Source organism: Arachis ipaensis, chromosome B07 (assembly GCF_000816755.2).
Source record: "Arachis ipaensis cultivar K30076 chromosome B07, Araip1.1, whole genome shotgun sequence".
Classification (NCBI taxonomy): domain Eukaryota; kingdom Viridiplantae; phylum Streptophyta; class Magnoliopsida; order Fabales; family Fabaceae; genus Arachis; species Arachis ipaensis.
The window spans coordinates 41,309,009-41,324,603 of record NC_029791.2 but is presented as its reverse complement, the minus strand read 5'-3'; the positions used below and the strand labels follow the sequence as shown (position 1 = coordinate 41,324,603).

Genomic DNA, 15,595 nt, shown 5'->3' with positions numbered 1-15,595 from the left:
AAATTGGTGGTTAAAGTTCATTTTCTTTTTATTTTAAAAAAGACTTCAACAAAATTTTTGGATTTGGTAATATATTGGATTTTGTAATATATTGTTTATCGTATCAAAATAATCCAACTTTTATACAATAATATAATCATTTTTTAATGAATTTCATTAACATCAAATACATATCCATATATGGTAACTGATTTTTAGATTTTAATATAGTTAAAAGAAATTTAAAATTAAAATTGATGAAAAAACTACCCTGGTTAATTTTATAAAAAAGAGCTAAAGTTAATGTTTACAATTTTTTTAAATTATATATATATTTTAAAAGTATACAAATGTGTAAGAACTGATATTTTATGAAAACAAAACACCGAAACCTTTTTTCTTTGTTTTTTACTTGAAACTGAAACATTTTTTTTTTAAACCAAATTATATCTTTAGTTTGAAACTTAAACTATTCGCTTCATATTGGAAGCTAATTAGGGGACATCTTAGTGTTTAGTGAAGGACCCAATAAATATGGTTAGTGTTCCAAAGGTTATTTGAAATTGAGTTGTTTTTTAACCTGAAGGTGGTGTTGTCTAAGTTTTTCGTGAGAAGGTGGGGTGGTATTTGTGCAAGAGACTCCGATACTTAAATTAGCAAGGGTTTGAAGCAGCTTTTAGTAGATTGGGTCCTGAAGATACCTGAGATTTTCAGTGTATTTATAGTAAAATAGATAACTACTTTTTAGTGTAGTTTCACTCTTAATGGTGGATAACCATTTCCTTTTTCTAATAAATTTGTTGAGATCTCCCTTCTAGATAAATGAAAGATATCTTGCGAGTTAGTAGCTTATTTGAATAGATAAAATTGGACTCCTATCGTCGCGCCCGACCTCTATGAGGTCGGGTAGGTGTAGGCAAGACAGGATCTTCTTGTTGGGCCTTTTATTCATTTTGGGTCTGGTTTTGTTTGTGGGCCAGGGTATGAACATACCCCTACTTGAGTCCGAACTATTGGATTTCCGAGTTATATGTCGGATTTCTACTTCTGAAAATTGAGCTAATTGTTCTCGTGTTTCTTTTAAGTACTTCTTCATGTTGGGATCTTTAGCCTGATAAGTCGCATTAAGTTGAGATGTTATTACTTGAGAATCACTAAATACAATCAACTTTATTGCTCCGACTTCTTTGGCTAGCCTTAAGTCAGCAAGTAAGGCTTCGTACTCGACTTGATTATTGGAGGTTGGAAACTCGAATTCAATAAAAGTTCTATCTGAGTTCCTTTTTCTTTCTGATGAGGGAAAAACGATTCCACACAAACTCACCGGCAAGTGTACCGGGTCACATCAAGTAGTAATAACTCACAGGAGTGAGGTCGATCCCACAGGGATTGATGGATTGAGCAACTTTAGTTTGGTGACGAATTTAGTTAAGCGAATAGTTTATGATTTGAGTGAAATTCGGTTAACAGAAGTGAAATTTCAAGTAAACTAAAGAGCAGAAAGGAAATTTGTAGAATCTTAAATGCAGAAGAAGTAAAATTGCAGAAACTTAAAGTGCAAGAAATTAAAAGAGCTGAAACTTAAATTGTAAGAAAAGTAAATAACTGAAACTTAAAGTGCAAGTAATGTAAATTGATGAATCTAAACTGCTGGAAAACTTAAATTGCATGAATAGTAAAGGGATTTGGGTGTTGGAAATCAAAACAGAACTGGGAAAAGTAAATTGCATCTAAACTATAGAATGCTCAGATGAAGAAATTCAGAAAACAGATCAGTTAGGATTTTAGTACCAAAACAGAAATGGAAACAGAAGAGTCTAATCAGAATGAAAACTTAAATCAATTCTAAAATCTTAAAAGAGAAATTGACAATTGCAGAAGAATAACAAAAGAAAATTTAGATCTCAATTTCTCTCTTAACAAAACAGAAAACAGGAAATTGCAAATGAAATAAAAGTGGAAGGAAAGCTAAGATTAGATCTCCAATTCTTCAAAATACAAAAAGAAAAAGTAAAAGATAACTTCAAATTGAAGAAATTCAGAAGAATTCTCCAATCCAAGTTCTCAGATCCAAAACAGAAAGTAAAAGGTTGCAGAAAAGAGAAAACGAAAACAGCAAGGAAAATTCAGATCTGATCTCAATTCTAAAATTCTAAAATGAAAACTAAAAGAGAGCTCTGCAATGAAATCAAATTCCTATCTATTTATACACTTTCCAATTGTGGCATCTAGTACTTGGAGTGGGCTTTTTGGCCTATGAAGATGTGGATCAAAATGGCTCCTGATTGCTGCTCCTAGTGGAACGTTGCGTTCTCTAAGTGAGCGCAGCATTCATTCATCCACGTGTGCGCGTCTCAGACGTGTGCGCGTCTCAGACGCGTGAGCGTCTTTTTGCCTCTTTGCTCACCGACGCATGCACGTCACTATCAGTCTTCAGCTCAAAACATGCTCGCGCGCCCCTTTCACGCGTACGCGTCGTTGATAGCGTTAACTTAGTGAGCGCTACGTTGGCTTAGTGAACGCTGCCCACGCGTGCACGTCTTCTGCGCGTGCGCGCGGGTAGCAAAATCTCAATTCAAGTTTCAGCGCCAGCTTCGCGTGCGCGTACTTTATCCCAGGTGAACCATCGATGCGTGCGCGTCGATTACAAAACTTTGCCTCCAAATTTGGATGTGTCCGAAAACGCTGAGTAATCAAACATAGCGCTCTCTTCAAAAACGAGCGCCAACCACTTCCACGCGTACGCGTCATGCACGTGTACGCTTGGATCTTCGAAAATTGCCCTGACGCGTGAGCGTCCCATACGCGTGCGTGTCGCAAGTGAGCGTGGCGTTTATTATTTGAACGCAACGCTATAATGTATGGCTTCTTCTTTTCTTCATTTTCTCACCTGAAAGTAACCAAACAAGCAATAAAAGTTTCACCAAAATCACAAGAATTTGCATCAATCATAATAATCACTTAGTTCTTGCATAAATCTCATGATTTTGTATAAAATAAATGATGTTTGATTGAATCACAATAATCATAAAATTCCACTCCAACCACTTACTTATTGTGCAAGAAAGTGCATAAAACCTAATGAAACAAATGAAAAATGCTTGTGAAACTAGCATAAGATGACTTTTCATCACATTCTCCAGAATAACTCCAGTTCCATTTCCAATTTTATTGGATGATCCATCTACATATAAGTTCTTGGCTGCAGGGCTTCTATGAGCTTCAGTGTATTTGGCTACAAAGTCGGCTAAAGAAGCACTAGAATTGCATTAGTATCACAAAAAGAAGCACTGGAATTGCATTAGTATCACAAAAAGAAATGTGTATGGATTCCTCTATGGTCCTATGATCTTTGAGGTAAATTCTATACGCTTTGCTAGTGGTAGAGTATCCAACAAACATTCCTTCATAGGATTTTAGATCAAATTTACCAAGATTCTCTTTATTATTAAGTACAAAGCATTTGTATCCAAAAATGTGGAAATACTTAAGATTTGGTGGGGTTCCTTTCCATAGCTCATAAGGTGTTTTCTTTAAACCCTTTCTAATGATTGTTCTATTCAAAATATAACAAGCTGTATTTACAGCTTCAGCCCACAAAAATTTTGGAACATCATTTTTACAAAGCATAGTCCTAGTCATCTCTTGAAGACTTCTATTCCTTCTTTCAACTACCCCATTTTGTTGAGGAGTTCTAGGACATGAAAAGTTATGTACAATTCCAAAATCATCACAAAATTTTTCAAAGTCTTGATTTTCAAATTCTTTTCCATGATCACTTCTCAAGTGGGCAATTTTCAAATCTTTTTCATTTTGAATTCTTTTACAAAGGGTTGAAAAATCATGGAAAGCATCATTCTTATGAGCAAGAAAAAGTACCCAACCGAATCTAGAGTAATCATCTACCACTACTAAGCCATAGTCTTTACCTCATAAGCTTTGAGTTCTTGTGGGACTAAAAAGATCAATGTGCAACATTTCTAATGGCCTCTTGGTAGAAATTCCATCTTTTGGTTTAAAAGAAGTTTTTACTTGTTTGCCTAATTGACAAGCATCACAAGTAATATTCTTATTAAATTTAATGTTTGGAATTCTTCTTACCAAGTTTTTTTAAACAAGTTTAGAAATTTGATACATGCTTGCATGCCCCAATTTCTTATGCCATAGCCATTTTTCAGATTCAAGAGAGGTAAAGCATGTTACATTTTTTATCTTTTAAATCTTCTAGAGTCAATCCATATACATTATTACATCTCTTAGTTTCAAACAAAATATCTCCAGATTTTTTACAAATAACTAAGCACACCAATTTTCTAAAAATAACTTCATATCCAATATCACATAATTGGCTCACACTTAGTAAATTGTGTTTCAAATCATTAACAAGAAGAACATCATTTATAGAAGATGAGAAGCTTTTACGAACTTTTCTAATGACCACTATTTTTTCTTTACCATCATCACCGAAAGTGACAAACCCTCCATCATACTCATCAAGCATAATGAAGAAGGTTGCCTTTCCGGTCATATGCCTAGAGCATCCACTATCCATATACCACATATTGTCCTTCCGCTTGGATGTTAGGCACACCTACAAAATGAGCTCAAGTGACCTTAGGTATTCAAATCTTCTTGGATCCTTTCACGTTAAACCATCTTCTTTGTCCCAATCCATTGTAATCAAAAATAATTTTGCAAACTTTGTTACCAATCATTCTTTCACCAAAGAAACATTGAATGGGAAAGTGACCATTCCGGTTGCATAGTCTACAAAATCTTGGAGTTGCTGTTTTGTTAAAGTTTGTTGGGTTTTGAAACCTTGTATCATTAGAAGATGAAGCCACGTTTTCAAAAGAAGGTTCTTCAACAGATTTGAAAGTTTTGTGAAAACCCAAACCAGCTTTATCATAAAGAGGTTTTTGACGGGTCAAGATTTGATTTAGATTTTCAGAACTTTGAGTGAACTTGGCCAAGTCTTCTTTAAGCTTTTTGACCTCTTTAAGCAACTCTTCATTTTTTTTAAAACAGTTTACATATGCTACCACAGAATGATTACTTTCACAACTCTTAAGTTGAGCTTTTAATTGCTTGTTTTTTTCAATAAGTTCAACAACAGTTTTAGTCTCCTTTAATTTATCTTTGAGAAAACCATTTTCAGCTTTAAGAATGGTGATTTGTGATTCAAGATCTTGGTTATCAAGCAAGAGGCATCTACTTTTTTCAGAAAGGTGGTCTATCATAAGATGAAGATCTTCAGTATCAAGGTTATAAAAGACTACCTGTTCAACGTGATCTGCCATGAGACATGGTTGGGACTTGGTTTCTAATTCTTCATCATCTTCTGAGTCGTTTTCTAAGTCCTCCTAAGAAGCCATCAGTCCTTTCTTCTTTCCCTTCTTCGACTTCTCCTCTTTCTTCAACTTAGGACAATCAGATTTGAAATGGCCAGTCTCTTTACAGTTGTAATAGATCACCTTACTGAAATCTTTCTTTTGTTTCCTAGAGTTGCTTCATTTACTTCTTTCCTTGAGTTTCACCATTTTTTTGAATTTTTTGGCAAACAAAACAAATTTATTTTCAGAAGAATAATCACTGGATTCATCATTCAGGGGGTTAGTAACAGATGTGAAAGTTATTCCTTTCTTTTTTGTATCTTTTTTCAGATATATGTTTTCAAATGCAAGTAAATTTCCTCTCAAATCATCATATGTCATGGAATCAAGACCACTACTCTCAGATATTATCAATGCCTTTGTTTTCCACTCTTTTGTGAGACACCTCAAGACTCTTCTTACAAGCAGAGATTCAGGATACTTAATCCCCATAGCATCCAACCCAACAATGATGATGTTGAATCTTTCAAACATTTCATCTATGGATTCTCCTTCCTTCATTGAGAACATTTCATATTCTCTGTTCAGCATGTCTATCCTGGTCTTCTTTACTATGGTGGTTCCTTCATGAGTGACTTGAAGTTTGTCCCAGATTTTCTTTGCCGTTGTGCATTGTGATACCCGTCGGTACTCTTCGAAGCTGATTGTACAGTTGAGCAAGTTGATAGCCTTGGCATTGAGCTCCACCTTCTTTCTGTCTTCTTCGGTCCAACTGGCTTCAGGTTTAAGTGAGACTACTCCTTTAGCACTTGTGGTGGTTGGATATTGAGGACCCTCCAGGATGATCTTCCACAATCTGTAATCTACTACTTGCACAAAAATATTCATTCTCTCCTTCCAATAGGTGTAGTTTTTCCCATTGAAAAGAGGAGGTCTGTTACTTGACTGTCCTTCTGTCAGATTGTAGGACACCAAATTTGAGCCACTGTTCTCTGCTATCTAGATCTTTTCTCCAAGTTGCAAAGCTTGATCTCTTTGAGACCAAGCTCTGATACCAATTGATGGTTTATTAGTGGCTAAGAGAAGGGTGGGTTGAATCTTAGCCCATTTTTTGCTTAATAACACTTGCTGGCCTTTGAAATAACTTCTGGAGACTTTTTGCTTTTTGTCTCGTACCTAGCCACGAGACTTTTTCTTTTTATCTCGTAACCAGGCAAGAGATATTTTTCAGTTTTATCTCCTATGCAGCAAAAACAGAAATGGAGTAGAAGAGAGAGAGAAAATCACTTCACGAAGTATCCTGGTTCAGCTGCCAAGTGCAATGCAGCCTACATCCAGTCTCCATCACAACAATGATGAAATTTCACTATAATCTTCATGATTACATACACCAATTCTCCCTAGGAACTACCTTTCCTATCCGGGACAAGTCCAGAATCTAACCCCAATCCTGAACTTGATTTGGTCACCTACCAAGGTTTCAACTGCTAAGTGCTGACCCAACTTGCAAGGGAATTCCCACAGAATCATGAAACACAACACAGATGTACAAAGGACCTCTAAGGACATCTATGGCTTTTTCTTTTAATTTTGTGCACTCTGTCTTTTTCCGCTCTATGGCTTTTTCTTACAAACCTCACTGTTTGCCTTTTTCCATGAGACTCAAGACAGACAAAATTAAACAGAAAAATTACAAAATGAAGAACATTGAAGGAGAAGAACTTCTGTTAGCTTAGGTAGCTATGAGAACTCTGTGCCTTGCACTCTCACTCCTTGCTTCAATCTCTGGCTGTTCTCCCTTATTTATAGAAGGGGAAGCCTCCACGGTTGAAACTGTTAAACCAAGCTAAACTTCTTCTTTTTCAAACCAAAACCGGTTTGGCCAGAGAGAGAGAGGAGAGGAAACCGAATGTAAAACCCAACATGCAATTACCTCTGTGTCTTCCCTTTACACCAAGCTTCATCAATCCAGGCCTTCGATCTTGACTTGCACTCCAAGAAGAATTCCTAGCCCTTGATGAGTTCTTGATTATGACAGCTCCATCTGCTCTAACTTCTGCCTCTTCCTCCACGTAGCTACAGTAGCTACCTCCTGTAGTGGTTGAGCAACAGTAGAGATGAGCCATGCCTTCAAGGATCTTCTTCCTCTGACCGAAGTGGATCTCCACCATTTTTGGTTATGGAGAGCTTGAGACTTCCTCACCACTTCTTACCATAAGTGGTAAAGATCTCAGCCACACCATTTTTCAGATTTACTTTTTCTTGATGCCATCATCACAATGGCCTTGTTACTAGCTTCTTCTTCTTTCTGATAACTTGCATTAGCTTCCATACTTCCTCTGTGAAGTGATCGAAAGCAAGAAGAAAGATGAGAGAGAAGAAAGAGTAGAAAAAAAAGTATTCAATAGATTTGAACAAATTAAATCAAAATGAATTAATTCCTACTTCCCTTCTTTTTCTTAGTAGCGTGTAGCATTAATGAAGCAATCAAATCAATTTCTCTTTCTCTTTCATGTTTTCAATGTCTGCATTAACTCCACTTAATAAATATTTGAATTCCACCAAATGAAGAGTGTGGTATCGATGGAAGCATGCAACTATAACAAATTGGATTTCACTATGTTAAGAAATTGCTTAACCATTGGGCTCTATTTCATTTTTAATTTTTGGACCAACCTCATTGTTGGGCTTCAAGTATATTTTCCTGGCCCAATAACCATAACCATAATTCAGCCTCTCAATATAACAATGTTGTACAAGGCTGAATGTATTTGTCAGCACAATTTGGCTTTCTAATTTTTCTTTCTTTCGGCCTAATAAAATCTGAAAGTAACAAAATTATTAATTAGCAAATATGAATTAGAGATTCAATCAATAATTTTGTAATTTAATTATATTAATAATATTTGATCATCACCAATTTAATTTGGAGTTTTCCAAACTCATCAATTGTTGTCCGACTTTCATACCTTAAGCCGAACTCAAACAGCTCTATTGCCCATTGTAGCATCGATCTGTAGTATTCATTTTTTGTAAGATGTGCTTCATAAGATGATTAGTTTGGACTTTTATAGTATGAGTTTGAAAATAAGGTCAGTACTTTCTGAAAGTGATAACAAAGGCATATACGAACTTCTCTATCTTTTGATAGTTTAGCTCTGACCCCTGTAGAGTGTTGCTAACAAAATTGGTTGCTGTCCATTCTCATCTTCTCAGACTAAGGCTGAGGCTATGGCTCTGCTTGCAGCTACTAAGTACAACACAAGCTTTTTTCCTGAAACAGGTCAGGTGAGGATTGGTGGTTGACTCAGGAAATTTTTGAAGTCTTGAAAGGCTTGTTCACATTTCTGAGTTCATTCAAATTGGTTCCCTTCCTTGAGTATTCAGAACAGGGGTTGAGACTTCAGAGCTAATCCTGTCAAGAATCTAGATAAGGCTGCTAACCTTCCATTTAATTGTTGGACTTCTTTGAAATAACTCGGACTTTTCATCTCCAATATTGCTTTGGATTTGTACGGATTGGCTTCAATACCCCTTTGAGTGAGCATAAAACCTAAGAACTTTTCGATTTCCACTACAAATGTTCATTTTTGAGGGATTTAGTCTCATCACGTGCTTCCTGATTATGTTAAATACTTTAGCTAAGTTGGACAAGAGGTTGTTGTCTTCTTTAGTCTTGACAAGTATGTCATCCACACACACTTCCATTATTTTTCCAAGGTGAGGTGAGAACACCTCGTTCATTAATTGTTGATATGTGGCTCCATCATTTTTCAATCCAAAAAGTATTACTACGTAACAATAGTTAGCTTTTGGAGTGATGAAAAAGGTATTCTTTTGGTCTGCCTTGTATATCTCAATTTGGTTGTAACCCGAGTATGCATCCATAAAGGACAGGTACCTATATCCTAAAACTGAGTCTACGAAGGCATCAATATTGAGAAGAGGGTATGGATCTTTGGGACAAGCTTTATTGAGGTTATTGGTATAATCAACACACATTCTTCATTTTTCATTCTGTTTCTTTACCAGGACTACATTCGCTAGCCATAAAGGATATTTTACCTTCTTTATGAACCTGGCTTCTAATAAGGCTAGTACTTGTTCTTCTATGACTTGTGCTCTTTCAGGGCTGAGCTTCTGTCGCTTCTGTTCAATAGGTCATGAGCCTGGGTCAAGGTTTATCCCGGCATATCGGAGGCTTTTCAGGCAACGAGGTCGGAGTTTTGTTGTAAGAGCTTAATGAGGTCTTCTTTTAATTCTTCCCCGATGTTGGTTTCAATACTTGTTATTTTCTTTGCCTGGTCTCGAATTTGTACCTCTTCAATTTTTTCACCAAGTTATGGTCGTAACTCTTCTCGTGCTCGGACACCGCTGAGCTCAATAGTGTTGACTGCTTTACCCTTTATGCTTACCCGTAAATTCAAGCTCTCATTATAGCATTTTTGTGCGAACCTCTGATATCCTCTTATGGTGGCAATTTCCTCTAAAGTTCAGAAATTTCATGCAGAGATGAGGGGTGGAAACAATCGCAGCTAGTCGGTTTAACGTTATCCGATCTATCAATGCATTGTGGGCTGATACTATGTCTATCACAATGTAGACTATGCTCAAAGTTTTGAACTTCAACCCCTTACCAAAAGTGGTATGCAAGGGGATGAAGCAGGGGGTTGGATGGGTGTGTCTCCTAACAAAAAAAGATTGTCGGAATTTGCTCTTAGTTCTTTCTTTTCTAACCAGAGTTTGTTAAAAGCAGACTTGACTAAGATGTCGGGCGAGCTTTCCTGATCTACCAGAGTTCTATGGAGATTTGCATTGGCAAGTATCATTGTAATCACAACAGGATCGTCATGCCTTGGGGTTACTCCTTGAACGTCTTCTTTGGTTAATGAGATTGTGGAAAAGTCGGAAACTTCGCATCTTCACTAACTTGGTAAACTTTTTTAGATGTCTTTTGCGAGAAGACTTGGTTACCTGTCCTCTTGAAAATCTGCCAAATATCATGTGAATTTGCCTATCAGGGATTTGTGGTGGTCAATCTTGTAGACCCCTATTTTCATCACCTCTCTTCCTTTTTTTCGGATGGTTCGACTTTTCGGCGAGGTACCTCTCTAACCGATCTTCTCTGGCCAGATTCTCTATTACATTTTTTAGATCATAGCAATTATTCGTAGAATGACCATATAATTTATCATGCTCACAATATTTCGTTCGACTTCGAACTTTTTTGTGATTAATAGGACAAGAAGGTGAAAGTTTTTCTGTGTGGCAGATTTTTCTGTAGATGTCGACAAGAGAAACTCAAAGTGGGATGTAGTTATGATATCTTCGAGGCTTGTCTAAGTTGTATTCCTCTTTTTTCTTCGCTACCTTATGTTTGTCCCAAGCTCGATAGGGAGGGTTTTGCCTTGGAACTAGCTCTCTAATTCGAAAATTCTTCTCCATGTTAATGTACTTCTCCGCCCGTTCTTGTAATTCATAAAAAGAGGTCAGATGTCACTTGGATATAGATTGAGAAAATGACCCTTCTCTGAGGCCGTTAACCAACCCCATTATCACTGCTTCTGTGGGTAAATTTTAGATCTCCAAACAGACTTTGTTGAATCCTTCCATGTAAACTCGGAGAGTTTTTCCTTTTGTTTGACCCCCAGTAGGCTAGGAGCATGTTTGAGTTTATCTTTTTGGATCGAAAAGCGGGTGAGAAAATTTCTTGCTAGGTTGTCAAAACAAGTTACCGACCTAGGTGGTAGACTATCAAACCACTTCATCACCGCTTTGGTTAACGTCATCGGACGCGTCAGCCAAGTACATCTGACTTTTAAAATTGTTGAGATGGTGTCTCGGGTCGGTCGTTCCATCATAGAGGTCTATGTCGGGAATTTTGAAGTTCCTAGGAACCCTAGCCAGCATGATCTCTTCAATGAACGGATCTTCTCCTCCAAGAGGGCTTTTCTCCGGATTTGCCCGATTACTCCGACTTCGAAGGTTGGCCTCTAGTTTCGAGAGCTTTTCTTCCAGCTCTCTTCGTCGTCGTATCTTTTTTTGCAAATCTCTTTTTACTTCTTTGTTGCTCAATCTCCTGGTCAAGTTGCTCTAATTGGCCATGGTGCTTGTGTACAAGTCCCATGATCTTTGTTGGATGAGGGAGATTTTCATTCTCGGATGGATGAACTTCTGAATGGATTCGCTACAGTGGAGGATTTCCTGATGTACCCCTTCCGTGGGGATCACTTGGTCTTTCATGTCGTGGAGGTATCATGAGTGCTCGGTCATCGTTATGAGGTTCTGGTTCTGACACAGATGCTGTTTGGTCGCCTTTGAATTGATTGTATTAGGTGTAAACTTTCAGGTCCCACCAACGATGCCAATGTTCCGAGGGTTACCTGAAATTGGGTTGTTTCTATGCCTGAATATGAGATCCAAACTCCTTCTAAGATAGCGTCCGACTTCCACTAGTGTTGAAGTGCTGTCGTCCGAGTTCTTCGTAAGGAGGTGGGGGTGGTACCTGCAAGGGACTCCGATACTTAAGTTAGCAAGGGTTTGAAGCAGCTTTTTTAGTAGATTGAGTCCTGAATATACTTGAGATTGTCAGTATATTTATAGTAAAATAGATAACTACCTTTTAGTGTAGTTCCACCTTTAATGGTGGATAACGATCCCCTTTTTTTAGAAAAGTTGTTGAGATCTCCCTTTTAGATAAATAAAAATATCTTGGGAGTTAGTTACTTATTTGGATAGATAACATTGGAACCCTGTCGTCGAACCCGACCTCTATAAAGTCGGGTAGATGTAGGCAAGATAGGATCTCCTTGTTAGGCCTTTATTCATCTTGGGCCTAGTTTTATTTTTTGACCAAAATATGAACAGTTAGTTTTATATTTTTTGGTATGAATAAAATGATAAGTTAGTCTCTTTTTCAAATGCATAATAAAACAGAATTTCTATTCATAAATTGTTGAAAAAATAAAATTCGAATTTATATGTGCACATTGATAATCTAAAAAGAGTAACTTTTACTATTAAAAAAATTATAAGATGATTTTTAAATAAAAACTACAATTTATTAAAATAATTATGTACCAGGATTTTGTGTCTTTCCTGTAGGCTTATATATATGGAGTATTTTCTTTTTCGTTAAGGTTTTCTTTTAAAAAAAATTGCTGACATTTTTTCATGCGTACTGCAGGGGAGACAGATTTTTTGAGGCAATATGGGAGTGAACTAATAGAATCTTGTGTTGAGCCTGTGGTTATTCACCATCCAAAAGGACATACAATACCTAGATTAGGTACGTAGCTAATTATAAATTGCCATATATATTTTTTTATTTCTATTATGTATTTGGTATGTATTAATCCATGTTGATACTGTATAGGTTATCATTCAAATGTGTGATCTTATGTTATATATGTACTCCTCCAGTTATGTGAATATTTTTCTCTCTTCATTTCCAGATGATGAGAGTTTGAAGACCATGATGAGTTTCATTGAAAAAATTAAAAAAGATATATGAAAATGGGAGATGGATTTAGAGAACTTCAAAAGGACTTTCGGTTGATACAATTTTAATTTCTGCATAAATTACTATTGTAATTTTTGAAAGAAAAAAAAGTTGTTGAAATATTAAAAAATAGAGTATCTATAAAGGATGGATAATTTTTTGATTTATCATGTTTCTGTATCGGATATATTTTAGACACGACACACATCGACGTTCGTCTGATACGCTGTTTTTTGTGTTCAATCGTGTCTTAATAAAAAATAAAAAATTCTTATCTAGACACACTTAGAACACTTAAATACTATCACGTGTCAACGTGTTCAGTCTTATTTTTAACATGTATTCTTAAAATAAGTTTATAAATAATATATATTATTAATTATTAAAACAAAAATATATTTTATATTTTAATATCAATAAAATATTAAAATATTATTACAATTTATTTAAACAATATTTTATATTTTATATATTTGTTGTGTTTCTATGTCTTATAAAAATTTTAAATTTACGTGTCTATATATCTCATATCATATTGTGTTTGTATCAGTGTCCATGTATTATAGCAGACCTTTAAACTAGGTGCTCATGTTTTATAAGTTAAACTACATATTCTTAGTAGCATTATAATGTTTATCAATAATTTTCGTTCTAGCTTTAGCTATTTTTCCAATATGCAAGATTCAGTGGAATTTATATTTAGTAACGAAATAGCTTGAATTATATTTGTGACCAACAAACTCCAAACGAAACTGCTTGTGCGATTCTACATGAAGATTTGCAAATTAAAATATTTTCAACGGTCGCTTTTCTATTTTAGGTTGATTGAAAAATTAAGGTATATAGAAATAAAGAGTATGTCTAGGTTTATTAATTTTTTAATAAATCAAAAAATAAAAGCAATAGTTTTTTTAAAATGGAGGGAGTAATAAATTACACTTGAGATCTTATTATTTTTGTGTTTTGTCTTTCATTAGTTGAAGATTAATTATTACAGTGAATTTCAGTATCCATTAGCACTTCTCTTTTTGAATAAAGTCAAAATCATTTTTAAAAATAGAAAAATAAATTTTAAGTCTTCAGATTCTATCTCGAGTGACCCTCCACAGTCTCCTATTCTTCCACCTTCTCCATCTCCCGATGATTCCAGACCGGATGATGATCCTGCTCCTACCGTCATGCCTTCTCCTCCCGCTCGTTCTTCTAGGGTAAAGAATCCACCTCCTCATCTTCTTGATTATCATTGCTTTTCTACTATCCTTCATCAACATAAACCTAAGTCATTCAGAGAAGCCTCCTCAAACCCAAATTGGCAACAAGCAATGCGGGAAGAAATACAGGCACTTGAAAAAGCACACACTTGGGATTTGGTTGATCCTCATTCTGATAAGGAAGTTGTGGGCAGTAGATAGGTATACAAGATTAAGAATCACTCTGATGGCTCTATTGACCGTTATAAGGCCCACTTGGTTGCTCAAGGTTGTACGCAAGAGTATGGTATTGATTATGAAGAGACTTTTGCTCCTGTCGCTCGTCTTACGTCTGTTAGAGCTCTTCTTGCCATTGCCACAGTTAAAAAATGGTCTCTCAGTCAGATGGATGTGAAGAATGCATTTCTTAATGGGGATTTGAAAAAGAAAGTCTATATGAAACCACCTCCGGGATATCCTTGTCCTTCTAATAAGGTTTGTCTCCTTCGCAAGGCACTTTATGGACTTAAGCAAGCTCCTCGTGAATGGTTTGACAAGTTCAGCACTACCATATGCAGTCTTGGTTTTACTTCTAGCCCTCATGAGAATGCCCTCTTCATTCGTAAAAGCAAACGTGGAGTTGTTCTTCTACTTTTGTATGTTGATGACATGATCATTATTGGGGATGATGTTGATGGTTCTCGAACCTTTGAGATGAAAGATCTTGGTTCTCTCAGCTATTTTCTTGGTCTCGAGGTCATCTCCACCGATGATGGCATCTATCTCTCTCAGGTTAATTAAGTATGCTTCAGTTGATTGGGCTGGTGATCCCACTAATCATCGTTCTACTACTGGTTACTGTTTGTTTCTTGGCGACGCTTTCATTTCTTGGCGTGCTAAGAAGCAAACATTCACTGCTCGCTCAAGCATAGAAGCTGAGTGTCGTGCCTTCACTGACACCACTGCTGAAGTTATCTCGGTTCGTTGGCTTCTCGAGGATCTGGGTGCTCCTCAGTCGTCCCCTACTGATGTTTTTTGTGATAAACGCAGTGCTATTCAGATCGCCCATAATGATGTATTTCATGAATGCACCAAACACATTGAGATTGATTGTCACTTTGTTTGGCAATGTATCCTTATTGATGTTGTTCATCTCATTGCTGTTGAAACACTAGATCAGACTGCTGATATCTTCACGAAAGCTCATCACCCGACTCGTTTCCGGACTTTGTTATCCAAACTCAAGTTGGTATCCTTAGCTCCCACTTGAGTTTGAGGGGGGATGTTAGAGAATCATTAGCATCAATTTAGACCAATTAATATCATCTATATTTATATAGTATATCTGTATATTAATTATAGGATTCTATGCCTTTATTACTTTGATTCATTTAGCACCTATATATACCCCTTGTATATTGTACCTTTCATCAACCTGAATAATACACGAAATACTTTTCTCAGATCTCTCTCTTATTTCTAACAATTTAGACTTAAATTTTTTTATTTTGTTGATGTTTGTGTTCATATTTATTATTATTATTATTATTATTATTATTATTATTATTATTATTATTATTATTATTATTATT

The 15,595-nt window shown here is 36.0% G+C and overlaps 1 protein-coding gene across 1 annotated transcript in view; it reads left to right on the top strand.

Annotated features, from left to right (window-relative positions):
• LOC107609869 (esterase AGAP003155) overlaps positions 1–12,978 on the top strand; it is a 15,326-nt gene extending 2,348 nt beyond the window's left edge. The window contains exons 5-6 of the mRNA XM_016311921.2: positions 12,499–12,600; positions 12,767–12,978. Coding sequence (XP_016167407.1) covers positions 12,499–12,600; positions 12,767–12,825 — 161 coding nt within the window. The 3' untranslated portion in view covers positions 12,826–12,978. The remainder of the gene's footprint in view (positions 1–12,498; positions 12,601–12,766) is intronic.